Source organism: Cupressus sempervirens, chromosome 8 (genome assembly GCF_028749045.1).
Source record: "Cupressus sempervirens isolate cs-2001-9-10 chromosome 8, ASM2874904v1, whole genome shotgun sequence".
NCBI classification, from domain to species: Eukaryota; Viridiplantae; Streptophyta; class Pinopsida; order Cupressales; family Cupressaceae; genus Cupressus; species Cupressus sempervirens.
Genome location: NC_143125.1, coordinates 584,249,622 through 584,271,200, shown reverse-complemented (window position 1 = coordinate 584,271,200; position 21,579 = coordinate 584,249,622). Strand labels below are relative to the sequence as shown.

The 21,579-nt window shown below is 41.2% G+C and overlaps 1 protein-coding gene across 10 annotated transcripts in view; it reads right to left on the bottom strand.

Annotated features, from left to right (window-relative positions):
* LOC149543781 (Zinc finger C-x8-C-x5-C-x3-H type family protein) overlaps window positions 1-21,579 on the bottom strand; it is a 169,774-nt gene that overhangs the window by 124,652 nt on the left and 23,543 nt on the right. For all 10 annotated transcript variants that reach the window (XR_016355677.1, XR_016355676.1, XR_016355679.1 and 7 more), the window contains exon 2: window positions 2,851-2,983. Coding sequence is in view for 3 of the 10 variants with exons in the window: in XM_089798467.1 (XP_089654593.1) it covers window positions 2,851-2,983 (133 nt within the window). In the remaining 7 variants the exon portion in view is untranslated. The remainder of the gene's footprint in view (window positions 1-2,850; window positions 2,984-21,579) is intronic.

The following is a 21,579-nucleotide window of genomic DNA, read 5'->3' as shown; positions in this document are numbered from 1 at the left end:
CTAAAACTGCAAGGTGACATAACAATAAAGATTGTGAGTTGTTTAATTATGCTAAGGGTGTTTTTCAGATCAGCAAAGTTAAAATAGTAATGAGGTTACATGGATCAAGTAGTTGGTGAAGCCTTTGGGGCAAAAGCCATTGCAAATACCACGTGATGGTGTGAGTTGAGGAAACTGAGAATAGCATATATGCTCAATGAAGATAGGGGCAGTCAGAGACAACATGATTTGTAAGGATATGGCCGCCTCCAGAATTCATTACATACCTAAGTTACCAATTCTTCTCACTGGACTCCGGATGCGGATTCTGATCCAGACGGAAGCTGGATGCCTCTGGAAGCCAGCCACAAGCTTCCAGATACACATGGAAGTCTGGAAGCCCTGCAGAGGCTTCAGAAGCCAACCACAGGCTTCCGGATGCACAGGGGTGTGGGTGCTTTGGTTGAGAGTTAGTATGACCATATTTTTTGGACCCCAAGCACTGTACACTCCCTTAACATGGTTATGCAGCAGATTGGCGCTCAAATAGATTGGTAGATTGGGTGAAGAAAATATACGAAGAGAGGGAGGACATACAAATGTTTGTGAAAAACCACCACATGTCACAATCCATGTTTAGAACATACTCCAAATTTGAGTTACTTAAGGTAAATTAATTTTTTTTTATTATATAGTTTCATGGATTTGTAATTTAGTTAAAAACTATAATTTATAATTTTATTGTCAATTGACATATTGTTAACTTGCTTAGATTGTTGATACCCATTTTGCATCTCATACAATTGTTATGAGAGGGCTCCTCAAGGTAAAAGTTGCATTGAGCTAAATGGTCATCGGTAACCAATAGGTCATATGGAAGGCCTCAAAGTCAAAAAGAGCACAAAGGGTCAAGGATTTGGTCTTGAATGAGAGTTGGTGGGCTTGTGTGGCATATGTATTGGATTTCACCGAACCCTCATGAGCATCCTCCACTTTTCCGATACATAATAGACCTTGCTTGGGGGATGTGTATGATGGCATGGACACCATGGTTGAGAAGGTAAAACATTCTATACAACCACATGAAAGTGACCCCACAGAAAGTGAAGCCTTATGCAATCAAGTGGAAGCAATCATCCACCATTGCTGGAATAAGATGACTACCCCACTGCACCTCCTTGCATATGCCTTATCTCCTAGGTACTATAGTGAGGAGGTACTTGGTACACCAGGTAGAGTTGCACCATTTGTGGATGAGGAAGTTGTTAAGGGGTGCCACAAAGCTCTTACAAGACTCTTCCCACTGGAAGAAATGCATGAAAAAGTGAGGGTAGAATTTGGGTTGTTTGCTTTGGGATTAAAACATTCTCCATTTGCCCTAAAGGACAAAAATAGAATGGGAGCTATCAGATGGTGGTACAGGTATAGTCAACCCTTCAAGCATCTTCAATCTCTTGCAGTCAAGGTCCTATCACAAATAAGTTTTTAATTTTGTTTTGTTTTATGTTTACCACTCGCATTCTAGAATTTAGAGTTTCACGCATTCTTTAAAATTAATTTGCTTTTCATTTGTATGTTTTGTGACCATTATCTAGGTTGCTAGCTCTTTTGTTGCTGAAAGGAATTGGAGTACATACTCCTTTATCCATTCAGTGAATCAAAAACTATTGGGCTCCAAGAAAGCAGAGGACTTGGGCTTTGTCTACACCAACTTGCATCGTTTGTCACATAAGAATGATCATTACAAGGAAGGGACAACAAAGCTTTGGGATGTTGCCCCTGAGTGTCTGGATTTGGATGCAACACTTCATGATCTTACTACAATCGGAGATGGTGATGATGATAGTGTGGAGTGTAGTGCATCTAGCACAAGCAGAACCATGTTTGGTTCAAATGATCTTTTAGCAGTTGGAGATAATGATGAGAATGTGGATTTTCTTGCGAATCCTTATGATTCAGACTCTGATGCATATTACTTGATTGAATCTTCAATCATGAACTAAGTTTTTATATAGTTGGAATCTTGAACATGACCTATTGGAACTTATTGTCTAAGACTAAACTCTAATGTTGGACAAGCACATAACGATATATCATATGAATTTTGAAATATCTTGAATTTTGATATAGGGTGAAGTACCATAGTCATACACTATCAAATGATTTGTTTTTGTATATTTCTTGCATTTCTTTGCACATATATGTGTGTGTGTATGTATGTATACGTTTCCTCCCGCATCTGCATCCAAAAAAAAAAATCTCCACATCCTGTATCCGCTTCTGGAATCCACATTCGAATCAGTAGCTTAGTTAAATACCATAATCAACAATCAAGAAGACAAAAATAGCTTTCCCTTTAAATAAGTTATCATTCTACCATTGCATACCAAGCCAATATATGTTTCTCATAACAAAGTACAACTTAAAACAAGTATATGAATGTGCAGTGAAGCACCTGATCTATGCGATTGTCATAAACACTTCATTTCCTTTAACGTAGTTTGAAATTGAACAGATAATAATGTAGTTTTGGTGACATTTAGTGAGCCTACTGATAATATAGTTTGTGATCGCATCCAACTTGTAGTAAGTTCTATCTAGATTCTAGATCGCATTATTTTTCTTTAGATGTTTCAACGATGTGTTATGTGTTTTTGCAAGTACTTGTGAAAAATAAAGGACAAATATTGATCCATATAATATTCAGCTACAGAAAACATCCCGTTTTGTTTTATGATTATCCCAAGACATGCACTTTTCACTCTATCAATATCGTTAGCAATTGCACATACACGGAAAAAGAATGTGCGTGTGTGTATAGATAGATAAATAGAGAGAGAGAGAGAGAGAGAGAGAGAGAGAGAGTCAGACTTTCTGATTCTGATGGTTTGCCACAAAACCAAATCCACTCCGTGTTTGTGATGGAGTCTTTACCCCAAATCCATAAGGGTTAGATGATTGTTGTGTTGGATGAACGAACTTGCAATCTGAACCATATCGACAACTGCATTTCAATGAAAATGTTAATCTGTGATTTCATCAACAATTTTGATAAATGGGAAAGAAGCTGCAACAAAAAAAAATTGAAGAATTTCTGGTTACAAAATATTCTTGTCATTTGACAAACAGAAAACCAAAAAAAGTCTCTTCAAATTTAAATAACATAATTAAAAATCAAAACAAGCAAATTATCAACCTTAAGATTGCTGCACCACCATTTCCCTCAGCTTAAAAATGAAACAAGCCATTTGGACAGGACATAAAAAATTGGTCACATTTTTTATTTTGCTAGAAAGTGGAAGATAAATTTAATAAGGTCTAACCAACACCTATATTTGAAATCATTGATACTATACAGATCCACCATTGAAATTATAGAGAAGCTTCAATAAATACGGTGGGGCTATTTATTTCAAAAAGAAAATTTAAACAATCTGAAGGCTTACTACAGTAAGAAACAGGGAGAGTTACGGGTATAGACCCCTCTATTGTGCATGTGGACTGAAAAAGAAAAATTGTTGAATACATTCAATATTCTTATACTTAAATTCTTAATGCTTACTTCATCATCAAATGAAACCATTACCAACTGAAAAGAAAAACCCATATGTAAATAATTATTATAAGACGGCATTAGTCTAAGGGACTGCAGTGCAATGGTAAAGTAGTGCAGTCATAAAGCCAAGTGACGCCAATTGTAATGTCCCGTCCTTAGGCAGTTCAAGTACTTCAGACTACAGCAGGGTTGGCCTACTATCAATGGTTCCAGTAGATCAGCAGAGTGGTTAAGCATAAGGGACCCAACCAGGGCTTGTGGAGGCTAGTAAGGGGCTTTGCAAGCTATTCTACATTCTGAGGCAAATTCATCTTTTTTTTAGGATCTCTATTTTTTAGGACTAGGAAATGCCCAGTGATGTATTCCGAGCCATCTTAAATGGTTTGAGACAATTTCCTAAATTTTATGAAGGGCTCCTATTTTTTAAGAGGCAATTGGCAATGGCCCTCCTATTTCTCAACATCACCTTTGGACCAGTAGCAACATTCAGATTTCAATTAGCACTTCAACTGATGGTTTTCAAGAGTAAAATGGGATATTAAGGCTTTAAAAATCTAATTAAATAAAGTATGTGATTTAATAAAAATACTTTATATTATTTCAAAAAAGTAACAAATAAAGAGGGGCCACTGTATTACATGATGCCTAGGGAGACTCAATAAGTTTATTTTAAAACAACTTAATGAAAAAAATAAAAGGGGCATGAAATGGACATCCAATGGAGATTTAATAAAATTAAATTAAATTGTAATTTCAACCTAAAGAATAAAATAGAAAACCCTAGAAGTGGACGTCTAGGGCTTGAAGGAAATGAAAAGACATATTAATGATTCATTTCCATCATTCTATGTGGTAAAATTTCGAGAGCAGCAGTGTTTGGATAAGGAGTTCTTACATCTATTGTGAAGGAAAAAATCCCTTCATAATTGGAACGCTTGCAGAGGTGAACTACACTTCAAGGGTCTTCAAACATCGTTCACAGGTTGACATTTCAGAGAATTTTTCATTGCACATTGATACAGAAGGTGGTTATGGGTAGAATCTAGAATTCATTTTTGCAGATCCGGCTGTTTCCTACATCAGCTGTACAAAATTTGGTGAATTTGGAATCAATAGCAAGTCGTACTATCACTGATCTGTATTTGAGGGTTTTCCGTAACAGTTTCGAGTGATTTGCTGGGGTTTAACAGCCATAAACTAAACTGCCCAAGTCTTCTATTAGTTTGCAATCAATCAGAGCACATTTCAACCCCATACCCTATTAAAGGAGTTAGCAGATTAGCTTGGGACATAACAGCATAAAGAGTATTCTGTTGTACACAGCCACACGATCAGTTGATGACTGTACTTTTTGTACACTGTTATCATTTCAATTGATATCTTTATTATGATTTCTTTCTAATAAAGCTAGAACTTTAGTTGGCCGGAATTGTATTTATTGTTTCAGAATATCATTGTATCAGCATTCTATTTATTATTAGCATTTCCTTACCTTCCAATTTCTTCAAAAAATAAGCCACAAAACAAACAAACTAAAAATCAGAAAACTCTAAAACTCAGAAAAACAAATCAGGATTTGCAATTTTGTCAGATTGAGGATTTGTCATTACAGTGGTATCAAAGTGCAGAACTTCCACCATCTTGTGAACAGAGTATAAACCTTTGATGAGTGAACCAAAATATCAAACCTGCACTAGGAAAGAGCATCACACATGGTGACAGCCACCATCAAGTCCCAAGGATGAGACAATTTCTGGCATTCTTGATTGTCAGAGGTCAGATTCTAGTGACAAGGAAAGGAGCACAAATGTTATGGCTATGGAGGAAAAAGAGGGGTAGGTCAATTGTCCCTAGAACTAGAATTGAGATAAAATTTGATGTTACGATGGATATGATGTCTCAGTTGTTGGGGCAATGTTTAAGTAGAATCAGTCATAAAAGAAATAGTCTCACCGCAGTACTTATACAAGGGAGACTGACAAGCCACGGGGTGATCACACTACAACTTCTAGTTCAGTTTCAAGATCTCTACAACCTGTTTTCAGCCAGCGGCATGAGTCATCTTCCTGACAAGCCCAAGGGTCTGAATTAGAAATCTCAGCAGCAAAGGAGATCCAACATTATTAAACAAAGTATATGACCTTACCACAGGAGGTCAGGGAGTTATTGACTCTTGATAAGTTCATTGGATAGAAGAAACTTAAAGCAACTCCAGTGGGCAGATCAATGGGAAGAATAGACCACAAGGCATCACATGGTAATAGGGATTTCCAGCAGGTTGTGGGAAAGATGACCTTTCCATGTTTTGATGGAGGAGATCAGTGTAATATTTGAGCATGGGTGCTGAAACTAGACAATTATGTTTCTTTGAAATCCGTGACAAAGGAAAAGGCAATCGAGTTCACTACTCTACACCTAGATGACATAGCAAATGAGTGGTGGTAGCATGGTTTGATTAGTTCGGGAAATGCTATATTACCTCCTACAATGTAATGTACTGAATGACACACCAACTATATGGTACGTCCACAGCACTCAATGATGAACTTCCAAGAGAGGGTGGATCCTCCCATCTCCTGGGAATTTAATCCCCAACTCTAAACTATTTCTGCCCAACATCTAGGGCATCTACAATCACATAAAAGTGGAGGATCGATACTCTAGTTTTATTAAACAGACAATATGGCATTCCCTGTTGCAAACTTGACCTTAGTAGAGGCAAAGAACAATTTGATTTAAATAAACTTTCATTGGATTTCGTTGGCTTATATGGGGGATTGTGCCCCTTCACCATGGCTTGAGCATCTATATAAGGAAATGCCGTAAATCATTCAAGCACTAAATCAATGCATTTTATCTCTGCATATAACCACCGAAATCTTTCCTAAACCAGTGAATTACATTTGTTAGCAGCGAGTTGTCCCAGAATCGTCAACGAATCTATCATCGAAGTAGCCAATGAATTTCATCTATTTGGGTTGTAAATTGTCCCAGGGAGCTAAAATAGCTTGCAGATTTGATTCAGAGGGCAATAAGGACTAAGTTCCAAGACATCTTAACGCTAGTTACCATTTGAAGTCTTTTTCTAAATTTCATACCTTTTCAAATAGAAGTGCCAAATATTGGAGTGTGAAAAGGAAACAAGTCAAACGTTGCAATCTTTTCCTGATTGAAATAAATCAAGACAAAATTGATAAATTAAGCTTAATAGTTGAAAGGTCATTAAATGGTATTAAGCATAATATAATGAGGGGCGTCATTAAAATAATTCAAAACATATAGTTGTAGGGGGTTTCGTTTATAATAATGGGATTTAAAGGATAGAGCTTATTTGTTTTCTTAAATTAGAGAAAATAATAAGCTTTTCACGTTGCACGCGATAAGATTTTAGTGAAGGCAAAGGAAAGAAAACTTCGGAGTTCAAATGAGGTTTAGTTCATCAATTTCGAATTCAAGTATTTTCATTGGCTTTATAATCCAAAGTCTAATCGATGATTTGCAATGGCAGGAAGCAGGGAGAATCTGGAAGAAATATTATTTCATGAAAATTCTAAGTTCCTTCATTTTGTCTCGTCTTGTCATCCCACAAACTTAATGCATTTCTCCTCTTGTTTTACAAGGTTGTTCTTGGAGGGGACAGTCTTGAAACGAGAAGGATGATGGCAAGGTGATGATTGAGACCTCAAGTGCAAGCTATTGAAGGAAGCCTATCTTCAAGTTCAAGCTCGAGAACTCAAAGTGAAGACTCAACATCAAGGCTATACCAATTAAAATCAAGGCGGAATTCTGTGAAATTTAAAGGATCCCATCCCAAGAACATATAACCTAGTTCACAAAGGCAATCGAGTTTGATCAAATTTACAACTTGAATGCAAATCTAAGTTAGGTCCATGAGGAGGGCTTTAGAAGATAAAGAAAGACGGGAGAGAACAATTCAAGACTAGGAGCCATCACAATTATCCTCAAGAAGTTAGCAGTTTCAAGAGAGTTAATCAAAGTCACCTTCTAACAATCAAGCAAGAAAAATTTGCAGTTTTAGCAAACAACTTCTACAAGCCAACATTCAAAGCACATGTTCTTAAATAGATCTACAGAATAAGGACGATTAGGCGGCACCAAGTTGTCTCCTCCAATAAGAAAATTGCAGATTCAAGCACAAGCAATCAATCATGCCAAGTGTACCATTTTTTCATTGGTTGGAATAAACATTGTAATTTTCTTATTGCCCCATGAATTGTGCCCTTACGTAATTGGTTGTAAATCTGGCAACCCTAATTAGGGTTTGTAGAATTAAATCCTAGCACTTGATCTTGAATCAATTTGGGCCCTTCGTTGTATTTGAACATCTATAAGAGACCAACACCTTCTTATTTGCAAGGGGGTTAGAAAGTTAGATAGGTGGTAAAGTGAGAAGCTACATAGCTAGAAGTAGAGTAGGCTAGCTAAGGGAGAGACTTGATCAAATTGTTGGTATGATGCTATCAAAGTAATGGATAATTCATTGTTGGATCTTCATGGTGAAGTAGTTAATGTTGTTATGTAGTATTGTTACATGGTTTCCTCAATCTTTACCTTGGATTAGATTTATTTTCATGTTGAAGTAACTTAGTTGAATATGAGTAATTATGGGTGTTGCTTGATTGACTTAAACAAATCCAAGCCACTAGCATCTTGTTGATGGTAGTGCTGCCCTGTGTGGAAAGTCGATGATTGATAGAACTTACTTCAATTGATAATGAATCTTTAGTTTGCATCCATTTGATGGGATTGGAGAGGAGATATTGATTTGAAAACCATTTGAGCCTTCCTTAGAAACTTACACCAAGTGGGTAGGGTAGTTGTTTAAGTTGCATCTAGTAGAGTCCAAGTCATCCATGAATGCTTGCATTCTTAATTAGGAGTAGAAGTTGAAGTGGATGTTTGAAGATCACAATATATTTTTATTACACATTACGAAGCTAAATCTTTAGAAGTGCAAGTAGTTGATATCCATTGAAAGAAAGCATAAGTCCCCTAAGTGATTACCAACAAATCACATCATTTCATTAAGTATCCACAATTAAAGGAACCTTGATGACATTTCATTATCTTACTTTGTAAGCTTAGCATGAGCGATGCCCTCATATCAAGAGAGGGTTCAATATTTGATCTTTCAGTCTAAAACACTAAGTGTTTGATTATGTAAGTTGTAGTGGAAAAAATCTCACATCCACAAATGGAAAAGTGGTCAAAGCATTGGTCAACCCAAACAGCATGACCAAGAACTTTTATTGTCCATTGCTGAAATAATAAGCTGCCTTCTCGACATCTTGCTCCCTCATGTAGATTTAGTGCTAGCCAGAATAGAGGTTAACTTTGGAGAAATAGATTGCACCAAGTAGTTTATCCAACAACTCAAAGGTCCTAAGAATGCGTTATCTATTCTTGATAGTCTTCTTGTTCAATGCACAGTAGTCGACACACATCCTGAGGGTCCCGTCCTCCTTCACCAATACCACCGACCATACAAAGGGACTTGAGTTGGACCTAATCCATCCGTAATCAACTAGTTCCTACATTGTCTTCTCTCGCATCCTTGAAATTCATAGGATGGTGAGAGGGTGTGGTGATAAAGGTTTGCCTCCTTCCTCTAACTCGATGGTGTGCTCAAAGCATCGATGTAGGGGGTATATCTAGTGGAATATCAGCAAATTTCATACTGTGCAATCCAATACCGCTTGAAGCTCCTCATCCTAGCTGTAAGTTTGTTGACCCCTTGTAATGTCCCCTTTCCTGAAAATAACTTTAATAAATAATAATATTACATTATAAATATAAAGGTAATAATAATAATAAAATATTCATAAACGAAGTAATAAATCATATATAATAATATAAACACTTGATATTAACATTATTGCTTTCATACCTTAATATTGTTAAGATGATCATTGATAATTAGTGAATTCTTAGTCACTATGATATCTTATAAATAAATAAGATAACTATAATATGAAATACCTATTCGGGACCAAAATAAAATACAAGCCTCATTACCCAGTTCCTGACAACTTCAAATCATTGAATGGAAAACAAAGAATATGAAACATCAATCAGAAAATATAATATAGGCCAGATGATTACCTTAACAACGATCGATAGACATGACCTCATGGACCTGATCATGGACAATGTTTTGTGGGAAAACCAATACCGACTGCAAAGAGTGACACAACCAACATGGATTAAAACCAATAATTTCTATCAAATATGCCATGGAAATCCCAAGTTAATAACCGAGCTATCGACCTCGATGGAAATACAATATTTTCCCAAGCATCAACATCTTTGAAACATTCACATCAACAATTAATGTAGTTGACTATCAAATTGTACATGTGATACCAAATCCTTGTTGTTCAGCAAATTGGATAGTTAAACGGTTACCAATACGAACACTGTTGTGTCATTTCATGAGCACCATATCGGATATTATAAATGTGGCTTTCACTTATGTATTTGGCATCATTGTATGGAACATTACTGTTATGCACAAAAGCATTTGATTAATGAACAGTATTTTACTTTAATAAGTTGTTATATGTTTCTTTCCTTTTTGTCTACAGGCTGAACATTTGACGTCGTTGCCAATTCAAATCTGGAGTAGTAGCAAACGGAAGGCCAAGGATAAATGGGAATAACCGTACTAGACAACCGAAAAACGAATGACAACAAAACAGAAATTTTGGAAGGCGAGCATGAGGCAACCCAGAACTTCCACATCTTGTACCACATAAGCCTTGAAACTGTTGTACGGAAAGAAGCTGCGGAGAACGAGGTTACACCAAACAATATGTGGGATGCTATGCACGCAAGCCCAACCACAAATAGATTCTTAGACCAACTTCCCCATCTAATTGCACAAGCATACCTAGCACAGAAGAGACGCAGGGAAGAAGTGGAACAAGAGGAATATCTTCAAGAAACCCTCAAGAATTACTATGAGGAAAGAGACACATGGCGTCGCAAAACTGAACCATGAGCTTTTGAGTCGTGGTGTCAATAGCACTCAGAGTCTGTAACTGTCAAATGAGTCGACACATGATGTATAGAAATTTTTAAAAAATAGTATTCTATTTTGTTTTTTATATATTGGTATATGTCAAATGCCCAATCTCTTAAATAAAAATAGGAACTTGAGGGAAGATGTTGACGAATTACAATCTGTGCAGGGAAATTTAATACAAGCCAAACGAAGGCGGCAGCTAAGACAACCTGCCAAAGAACGGAGAGTGGGGCAATCGGAGGAATCACCGAGTGTGGTAGAAGGCGACCGTGCGGGAGGCACAGTAGCCACCGAAGGGTGCCACAATTCGCTGGAACGGCGAATACGGAGCAACAAGGAGTTGCTCGAGGAAACACGGTGTAGATTAACTATGCTTGAGGAGACAAAGGAACAATTTCTATATTCATCCCGTACACCACTACGAGAGGGAACCTGTGAAGAAGTAGGAAAGGAGGCGAGGTCAACAGAAGACACCGAGGCACAAGAAAGTATCGAAGGTACACTGCACGGTGGTCAGAGTAACCCATCGGGACCAACTCCTAATAGTTCTAGGACACGATCAAGTGGTCATCAAAGGACGAGAAGCACAATGTCTCAAAAGCAAAAACTCTCGAAGTTCACAGGCGACAGGAATCTTCGACGGGAAGGAAGATCCCATATGGCATTGTCGTACATGCGAAACCATATGGAGCGCCAACTTGGTCATCGATACAGATGAGTGGTTGAACAAATTTCCAGCCAGCCTACCGGGTGTTTACCGCATAAGTTAGCTAAGAAGTGCACACAGATAATAAACACGAACAACAAAACTCTTTAGATTATTTGCATATGCCAGAACATTATATTATGCGTCATAAGATAAGAAGATGAGATACAATGATCCCAAACGGGATATAAATACTATCCGCCGAACCTTCCCGAAGGAGTCCGTCGGCCACAACCATTATGCCGCTACAAACTATTTACCCATCGGCTACAGAATACAGAAACACCGACGAAAATCACTTCGTCGGCTACAAAAACACCAACGACAATCCAGTCAGCTGACACCATCCCCCCCAAAAAGAAAAGTCGTCTTCGGACGACAATTACAAAATATCTGAAACAAATTAACAAACAAAATACATTAACAGAGTGACTACAACAAGAGAAATCCGCTTTTGTCACATCACTTCCACATTCATCCCATTACATCTGTAGCCTCTGCTAACACAATATGTCTCCTCAAGCTGACCTTGATAGCCACCCATGCTGCTTTCTTCGCTTCCAATACTGGGTCCACTAAGCTAAGTGTCGTTGTACTGCCTTGTGGATGGCCCACTCCTCCCGAGCTCTCTATGCATCCACCAAGACAGCCTCTCGACCAACACCTACTCCCAGTGCCTCTGGTACACAGACACTCCATGTCTGTGGCAACTTCAAGGCTTCTCAATTGGTCACACACTTCACAACTGATATCCGCAACGACTGGGGGTCTAGGGGGGTGGGGTCCTGGGGCATGGAATACACTGTTTCTATCATTTTTTGCCGATTCCACACTCTTTTTGGCAACCACTGATGCTTCCCCTTCCCTTTGGCATCGTCTGCTACTCACTCCGAACTACCCCAATCCGTCGTCATTTTTTTTTATTTTTTATTTTTCTTCTTAAAGCTCCTCCACTTCTCATGCAACACCTCTTTCCTCCAATCCTCCTACACCTCCAAAAAAAAATTTTCAGTCCTCCACACACCGTTCTCACTCCCGGCACTTCAAATCTCCAGCTCAAACATGCACTCCCAGGCGGAGCAACTCCCACGGACAGAAATCCACGGGGCAGCTTCCACGGACAGATGCCCGCGGATAGGTGCCCGCGAGGCAGCTTCTGCGGACAGGTGGCCGCGGGGCATCTTCCACAGACAGACGCCCGCAGAGCACTGATCAGTTTCTTGTTTTTTCCTTTTTCTTTTTCTTTTTTTTCTTCTTTTTTTTTTTGTTTGTTTTTTTTTTTTTTTTTTCAAAAAAATGAACAGCACCTCAATTTTGCCTCCAAGCGTCGTCATTCTGCAACGACGAGGGAATCATCTGATCATTCTGAGACGGTGACGACGACGGCATCTTTCTGGCACGGTAGGATCCGTTGACTGCGTGAGGTACCTCTTGCCCATCCAACGTCCCCAACTTTATCACTCGATTGTCGCCGACCTCCCGAATCTGATATGGTCCAACCCATCTTGCCTTAAACCTTTCCTGTTTGCTTTCATTCCGATCGTCATACTTGAGTACCAACTGCCCCAGCTAAAATCTGTTGAGTTTGTCATGCCACGCCTTATGCTTGTTTTGTGTCACCTCTGTCGCCCACTGTGCCTGCGATCGTCACGCATCTAGATTATTTTGTTTCTGTCGGCACCCTTCAACTAATTTTATGGTGCGATGCATTCTTTTCTTCTTGTGCGGTCCGTTCACCGTGTACCGGACGATGAAATTTTTCTTTTTTCTGGGTTTGTATTGTATGTCCTTCCCTTCTTCAGCCGTAACCTCCTTTGCATCATCTGCTTCTCTATATTCCTTCGAACACTCATTTTCCTCTTTTTCCTCACCTTCATCGACCCTTAGCATATTACAACTCGGAAAGAGTTCGTAGTCTTCTATTTGCCGGTGGTAAAGGCCATTCATCGAGTCTAGGTCGTCGTCATTCGATCCTCCTAGTGTCAATACTCCTTTGTCCGGTTCCATTCTCCTCTTTCCTTCGTCGTCATTTCCTTCGTCGTCATTGTCGCCTTCACCTTCTGAGTCTAACGATGCTGCCTCCTCACCTACCATTTGTGTGTGCAAGTCAATTATGAATCTTTTGCCTCCGCGCTCCATAGATAGGGTATTTCGTTTTCCATCATGTTTTACTTTTGCTTACACCAACCAAGTCCGTCCCAAAATAGCATCATATCCTTTTCTTTTCAATGGAATGACTACGAAATCCAATAAAAATTGTTGCGTTCCAATAGTTACCAGTTGCACTTTCAAGATTCCCAACAGTTTGATTCCATGTTGGTTTGCCATGAGCAACTGAAATGCAAGTGGCCACAATGTCGGCTTTCCCAACTTCTTCCAGGTATCCTCCAATAAGACATTCACGCCGGACCCTTCGTCAACAATTGTATCTATCAAAACATTTCCCAAAATCCCCATCTCGACGACCGCCGGATGTCTTCCCGTCATGAACGCCAGAAGCATTGGGTCTGTTGCCATCATTGGACTACTGTCCCTTCCTGTGTCCTCTGTTGCTTTCGAAAATGGTGTATGATTCAGAATGGTCGTCCGTAACTGGGGCATTGTGAGAAGGAGGTCACTTATCTTGACCGGTATCTCCGTTTGTAAGATCTGTCGTACAATGTTTTGTTCTACGAAGTTGCTTGCCAAAGTGTCGGTGATGTCCTTCAACTGAGATGTCCTTGCCGACGATGTCTTTCCAATTTCCGCTTGCGCTTCCCCCAATTTTCTTTTTTCCTCCGCTGGCAATTTTGCTTGCCTTCGCATAATTGTCAGAGCCTCCTCTTCTTCCGTGCCGACAGTGACCAAGTTTACTCCAAACTTTAGGCACTTGGCATCTTCATGGTCACCGGGTCCACACCATCTGCATAATAATTTCGGTGTGTTTGTCGCTGTACAATCCCGCACAAAATGACCCCACAAATTACATGCTCGGCATTGAAAGATCAGTCGTCCGTTTGCATCATACTGGGTTCGACTTCGGCTCCCATTATTATTGTTATTGTTCGCATCGTTGCTGTTATTTTGCCCTCTGTTATTATTCCTGTACCCTCCGGATGTGGCACCTGCACTATTCGTATTTCCACTACTGCCCGACGGGAAAGCCTCTTGTGTAAGAAGCACCTGCGAAAATCCTCTTGTCTTCATGTTAAAGGGGCACTCTTTTGTCGAATGGCCCATGATCTGACAAATGTCACAAAATTGGTGCTTTGGACACGATCCTTTAGTATGACCATCGGTCTTACACTCCGTGCACCACAGCTCACTGCCTTTTGGCTCCTTCTGCATGTCTTTAAACTCCATCATGCAGATCATGTCCTTCTGTAGGGCACGAACCTTCTTACTGTTGCCTTCATCGTCGCTGCTATCACCTCTGGCAGGCTCGTCGTCATCCGAATCAGAGGAACTAGTCTTCTTCTTCTTCTTTGTCTTATGCTCACTTTCGAGATTCAATGCTCTGTTATAGGCTTCCATGTATGACGACGGCGGCACAATTTTCATTTTCTTCCGCAGGTTAGGGCGTAAGCCTTCCATGAACCACCTTTTTTGAAGTCCGTTCACCGGCTTATTTTCCATTTTGTTTATCAAATCTTTCAATTTCCTGGCATAAACACGGACAATTTTGTTCTTTCCTTGCTTGGTATTGAAGATCTCTGCTACAATTTCATTATTGTTACGCAACAATTGAAATTTGGCCAGAAACTCCTTTTTAATGTTATTCCAACTGTTCAGTTTCTGCGAATCTGTATGTCGTCGGTAGAAATTGTGTATCAGCCGACAAGTCCTTCAGAAAGGAAATTGTGTATCAGCCGACGGGTCCCTTCGGAAAGGTTCTTGTTATGTAGCCGACGGCTCCCTTCGAAAAGGTTTTTGTTATGTAGCGACATGTTGTATGTGGCCGACGGACTCCTTCAGGAAAGTTCTTCGGAAAGTATTTATGACCCCTTCGAGAAGCATTGTAATCATCAGATCATATCATTCAAGCATAATGTAATGTTCTGGCATATGCGAATAATAATAAGAGTTCTGCTGTTAGTGTTTGTGTTCATTATCTGTGTGCAATTCTTAATTAACCTATGCAGTAAACATTTGGCGCCGTTGCCCGATGGACCTGGTATGCAAGCAGGCGGATATGAATTAAATGCCGAATCAGTTGAACAAAGATAAGAGTAAGCTGAAGGAAAAGGATGACATACGCATTGTGCAGCAAAATTTAATTTTGGCTCAACAGACAGAGCGTCGAAGGAGATTTCAGAATATTGTCGACAAAAACAAGAGCGTGGAAGGATTGTTGAAGGAAACTCAACAGCGGCTCGTTTTGGTGGAAGAAGCGAGGGAGGAGTTTCTGAACCTGCATACGCCACGGGAAGAGAATCCTGACGGGAGGAGATCGACTCGCACGGCTCGAAGTGCCGAAGGAGCACGAGCGTGGAGTAACCTCTTTGTCCGAGATATACTTCCAGAACGAACAACTTCAGTTGACGAACCCTCTTCTTCACCAAACAACGCGGAAGTCCAAAACGGCACAGGTGTTGAAAACAGCGCGGAAGCCCAAAACAGTGCGGGTGTTGAAAACAGCGCGGGTGTTGCAAACAGCGCGGGTGTTGAAAATAGCGCAGAAGCCAAAAATAGCGCGGGTGTTGAAGATAGCGCGGAAACCAAAAACAGTGCGGGTGTAGAAAACAGCGCAGGTGTGCAGAACAGCGCGGGTGTTGGAAATAGCGTTGGTGTGCAAAACAACGCGAGTGTCCAGAACAGCGCGAGTGTGCAGAACAGCGCGGGTGTTCAAAATAGCGCGGGAGCTCAAAACAGCGCGGGTGCTCAAAACAGCGCGGGAGTGCAAAACAGCACAGGTACACAACAAAACCCTCAACATACGGTGATAATGGCAGATCCGAAGGAAAAGTTGCCTAAATTTGATGGTGATGAAGCAGCTGATCCCATTCGACATTGTAAAACATATGAAACAATCTGGAAGGCAAATGGCATAACAGATACAAACGAATGGATCCGACAATTTCCCGCTACCCTACGGGGTGTTGCAATTGATTGGTTTACTGATACTGATCCACAAAAGTTAAACACTTGAGATAACATTAAGGAGTTCATCGCAAAATTTCAACTCCTGCGCGACGATAATGAAATTGTAGCGGAGATATTCAATACCAAACAAAAGAAGAATGAAACAGTACGGGTCTTCACCAAGAGGTTAAAGGACTTAATCAGTAAAATGGAGAATAAGCCAGCAGATGGGCTCCAGAAAAGATGGTTTATGGAAGGCCTTCACCCGAAGCTGCGAAAGAAAATGAAGATCGTGTCACCATCAACATACATTGAAGCGTACAATCGGGCAATGAACCTCGAAAGTGATCAGAAGACAAAGAAAAAGAAGAACAGCTCGTCCGATTCAAATGACGATGCATCCTCAGGAGAAGACAGTAGCAATGACAAGGGAAGCAACAAGAAGGTTTGTGCCCTCCAAAAGGACATGATTCGGATGATGAAGGAGTTCAAGAACATGAACAAGGAGACTAAGGGCAATGACCTATGGTGCACGGAGTGCAAAAAAGAAGGCCATACGAAGGGATCCTACCCGAAAGAGCAATTTTGTGAGATCTGCCAGATTCTGGAACACTCGGTAAAGGAATGTCCTTTCAACCTGAAATCAAGAACACCACAGCAAGTGTTCCTCGCGCAGGAGGCATCCCTGTCAGGAGGGAACGGGAACACCAATATGGAAGGTGCCACATCGGGCGGATACAGAAACAACCGGCATGGTCAAAACAACAACAATAGTAGCAACAATAATACAGGCAAAAGGAGTCGAATTCAGTATGATGTGAATGGTCGGCCGATAGTTTAATGCCGCGCATGCAATCTATGAGGTCACTTTGCCCAAGAGTGCACAACGGCGAACACACCGAAGTTGTTATGCCGATGGTGTGGACTTGGCGATCATGACGATGCTAAGTGCCCGAAGTCTGGAGTAAACTTGATTACCGTCGGGACAGACGAGGAAGAAGTTCTGGCAATCACTCGAAAGCAGACGAAGCTATACCCTAATCCGACAGAGGAAAAGAAGAGACTGGAGGAAGCACGGGCAGAGATCCAGAGAGCAACGCAGATAGAAACGGCACACCTCAAGGACACGCCGAGTACCTCCGTACAGAACTGCGCAGAACAAAACATTGTACGGCAAATATTGCAAGCCGAGATACCCGTCAGGATAAGTGATCTGTTGCTCACTATGCCTCAGCTCCGATCGGCACTCACAAACATCGTTCCCGTTGCTCAACTACCAGGAGAACATGGAAGGGAGCAAGAGAGTGGAGCAAGTACAGTGGACAAAAAGGGGAAGAAAAAGTGGCGCAAGTGCAGAAGATCCAATGCTATTAGCCCTCTTATTCGGACGCCATCCGGCAGCCGTCGAAATGGGAATTCTCGGAATTGTATTGACGGAAACAATTGTGGATGGAGGGTCCGGTGTCAATGTGTTGCCTGAAGACACTTGGAAAAAGTTGGGGCAGCCGACATTATGGCCGCCTACCTTCCAGTTGCTAACGGCCGATCAACATGGAATCAAGCCATTGGGAGTACTCACAGTGCAACCAGTGACGATTGGAACACAACCGTTCCTGTTGGACTTTGTCGTGATCCCACTGAAGCGGAGAGGATATGATGCCATTCTGGGTCGGGGGTGGTTGATACAAGCCAAGGCAAAACACGATTGGAAGGAAAATACTTTATCGCTTGAAAGCAAAGGTCGAAAGTATGTCATCGATCTACACACCCAGATGGTTGGAGAAGAAGCTCTATCGTCGGATTCTGAAGAAGAAGACGATGAGAGGAGGCAGATTATGGAACCCGATCAGGAGGGAGTCCACGATTGGAAGGAGATGACGATCTGGATTCAGTAAATGGTCTTTACCACTGGCAGATAGAGGATTCCGAGCTCTTTCCAAGTTGTAATATGCTAAGGATCAACGAAGGTAAGAAAGAAGAAGGAAATGAATGTCCGAAGGAACACAGAGAAGCTGAAGGAGGAAATGAATGTCCGAAGGAACACAGAGAAGCCGACGGAGGAAATGAATGTCTAAAGGAACATGGAAAAGCCGAAGGAGGAAATGAATGTTCGAAGCAACACAGAAAAGCCGAAGAAGGAAACGCAGATATGACTGAAGCTGAAGGACAGAACATACAGTACGAACCCAAAAGAAGGAAAGATTCTACTGTACGACTGCGCCAGAAGAAAGTATTACGTTGAACCACAAATATAGCAGAAAGGTACCAGCAGCAAGGAAGACACACGATACAGTCTGCACAGGCAACAAAGCGGAAGGGTTTAATAAAAGTTGCAGCAGTACAAAGTGAATGTGTTATTGACGGACAGAAGGGGCAATTGACAGAGTCCATGGTAGCGAACTTTGGGAACAAACTAGGCGATATGGTGATGACACAAAACAGGCATAGCAGGTTTCAACTCGGACAGTGGAATGAGATCAAACCAGGCAAGTTCAAAGTTAAGTGGGTCGGGCCGTATCAGATCCGGGAAGTAGGGGACAATGGAGTAACAAAATTATGGACTTTCGATGGACAGGAAGTGCCTCAGGCGGTGAATGGCTCGAAGCTGAAGATATACCACGGCCGAAAGACTTCTGCATCACAGAATGGCCTTCGGGAGACCCCTTCGTCATTGCAGATCGACGGTGACAACAGTCGAAGGGAAAATTGACTTTGCTATTCATTCTTTTAAAAAAAAAAAAATTATTAAAAAAAAAAAAAGTTAAAAATATATATATATATATATATATATAAATTTTTTTAAAAAATTTAAAAAAGGAGAGAAAAAAGTGCCATATGGTTTTCATGATTGAAGGAAAGTGTCGTACGGGTTCCATATTTGAAGAAAATAGTGTAGTACGGATTTCATAGTTGAAGGGAAGAATACCGTACGACTTCCATATTTGAAGGTTGGTGTACGGTTTTGCTATAGTACGATTTTTAATACAATTTTTAAGATGTACAGTTTTAGTGTGGTACGATATTTAGCAGTGTACGATTTGTGAAGAGCTGCATATTGACCACCGTACGGATTTTAATAGAGAAGGCTAGTGTACGAAAATTGAAGCCAAATTTTGTTGATTTCCATGTACAGATTTTAAAAGGCTACCGTACGGTGTTTAGCGAGCAGGCAATATACGGGTTTTATGCAGTCACCGTACGACTTTTGAGTCCCTATCACCGTCGGACTTTTCAAATGCAGTGTAGCTGTACGGATTTCCCAGATGCAATCAAATAGGTACCGTACGGATTTGGAATTTCTTTGCAAGGCTGCGCACGGATTTGGGAGCCAGTCACCGTACGGATTTTTCCATATATATGTTATTTGCTGTACGGAATTCGAGTCTCGGTGCGAATTTTTTTAAAACAGCCATTGCACGGATTTTCCAACATGATCACCGTACGGATTTTCTGAAGCAGCCAATGTACGGATTTTCAGTATAATATGGTGTACAGGTTTTGCATAAATGATAAATATGGCGTATGGATTTGGCGTATGGCTTCTGCCTGTTATTGCATTCAGATTTTGAATGGCATTCCAGGGTATTGCATAAGGAATTGGCATAACATGACAGAGGGTGACAGGAGGTTTTCTATAAAAAAAAAAATTTTAAAAAGCGTCGACAAATCAAGAATGCTCAGAACGAGTATTAGATGATGCCATAGGGAAGGGGAAGCATCAGCGATTGCCAGAAAGAGTGTAGAATCAGCAGGAAATGACAGAAATGGTGTGTTCCGTGCAGTTTTGTGTGTGTTTCAGAGTGCTAATTTGGTCTTGGCGGCGAGGGGCGCTGCCCCTCGACCCCGCCCTGTACTGCGACAGGGAGCGCACCCGGGGCGCTGCCCCTCGACCCCACCGAAGGCGTTGCCCCCTGGACCCCCAATCGTTGCGGATATCAGTCGTGGGAGTCTGACCAGTTGAGAAGACTTAGAGCTGCTGCAAGCATGGAGTGTCTGTGTACCAGAGGCACTGAGAGTAGGTGTTGGCCGTGAGGCTGTCTTGGTGGATGCGTAGAGAGCTCGAGAGGAGCTGATCATCCAGTTGAGGCAGTGCAGCGACACTTGGTTCAGTGTACTCGGAATTGGAAGGCAGAAAGCGGCACAGGTGGCTATCAGGGTCCAATGTCAGATTGGCTAAGGTGACAGTGTTGAAGACCAGTTAGTCAGTCAATGTATTTTGGTTGTTGATTTGTCTCAGAGATTTTGTAATAGTCGTCAGGAGACGACTTTTCTTTTTGGGGGGGATCATGTCGTCGGTAGAAATTGTGTATCAGCCAACGGGTCCTTCGGAAAGGAAATTGTGTATCAGCCGACAGGTCCCTTCGGAAAGGTTCTTGTTATGTAGCCGATGGTTCCCTTCGAAAAGGTTTTTGTTATGTAGCGACATGTTGTATGTGGCCAACAGACTCCTTCAGGAAAGTTCTTCGGAAAGTATTTATAACCCCTTCGGGAAGCATTGTAATCATCAGATCATATCATTCAAGCATAATGTAATGTTCTGGAATATGCGAATAATAATAAGAAGAGTTCTGCAGTTAGTGTTCGTGTTCATTATCTGTGCGCAATTCTTAATTAACCTATGCAGTAAACACTATACTAGTAAACCAGTCAATTGCTACTCCCCGTAGGGTGGCCGAAAATTGCCTCATCCAGTCATCTTCACCAGTTATCCCATTTGCCCTCCAGATCGTTTCACATGTTTTGTAGTGTCGAATGGGATCGGCCATACCATCGCCATCGAACTTCGGCAATTTCTCTTTTGGTCCCGCCATCACGATTGGTTTCTGTAAACAGGCATTGCTCGGTCCTGCAACACTGGCGCTCTTCACTCCCACACCAGCGGACTGCGCTCCCACACCAGCGGACTGCACTTTCACACCGGCAGACTGTTCTCCCACACCGGCGAACTATTCTCTCACACCGTCAGACTCAACAATTACGAACCTTGGTGAAGAAGGGTGTTCTGAAATTGTCCCTTTGGAAGTATATCCCAGACAAAGAGTTCACTCCACACTCTTGCTCCAGCAGCACTCTGAGCCGTGCAAGTCAATGCTCTTCCGTCTGGATTCTCTTCCCTTGGCGAACACAAATTCAAAAACTCCTCCCATGCTTCTTCCACCAATTCCACCTGCTGCCGAGTCTCCTCCAACAATGCCTCCGCACTCCTGTTTCCGTCGGCAATCTTCTAATATC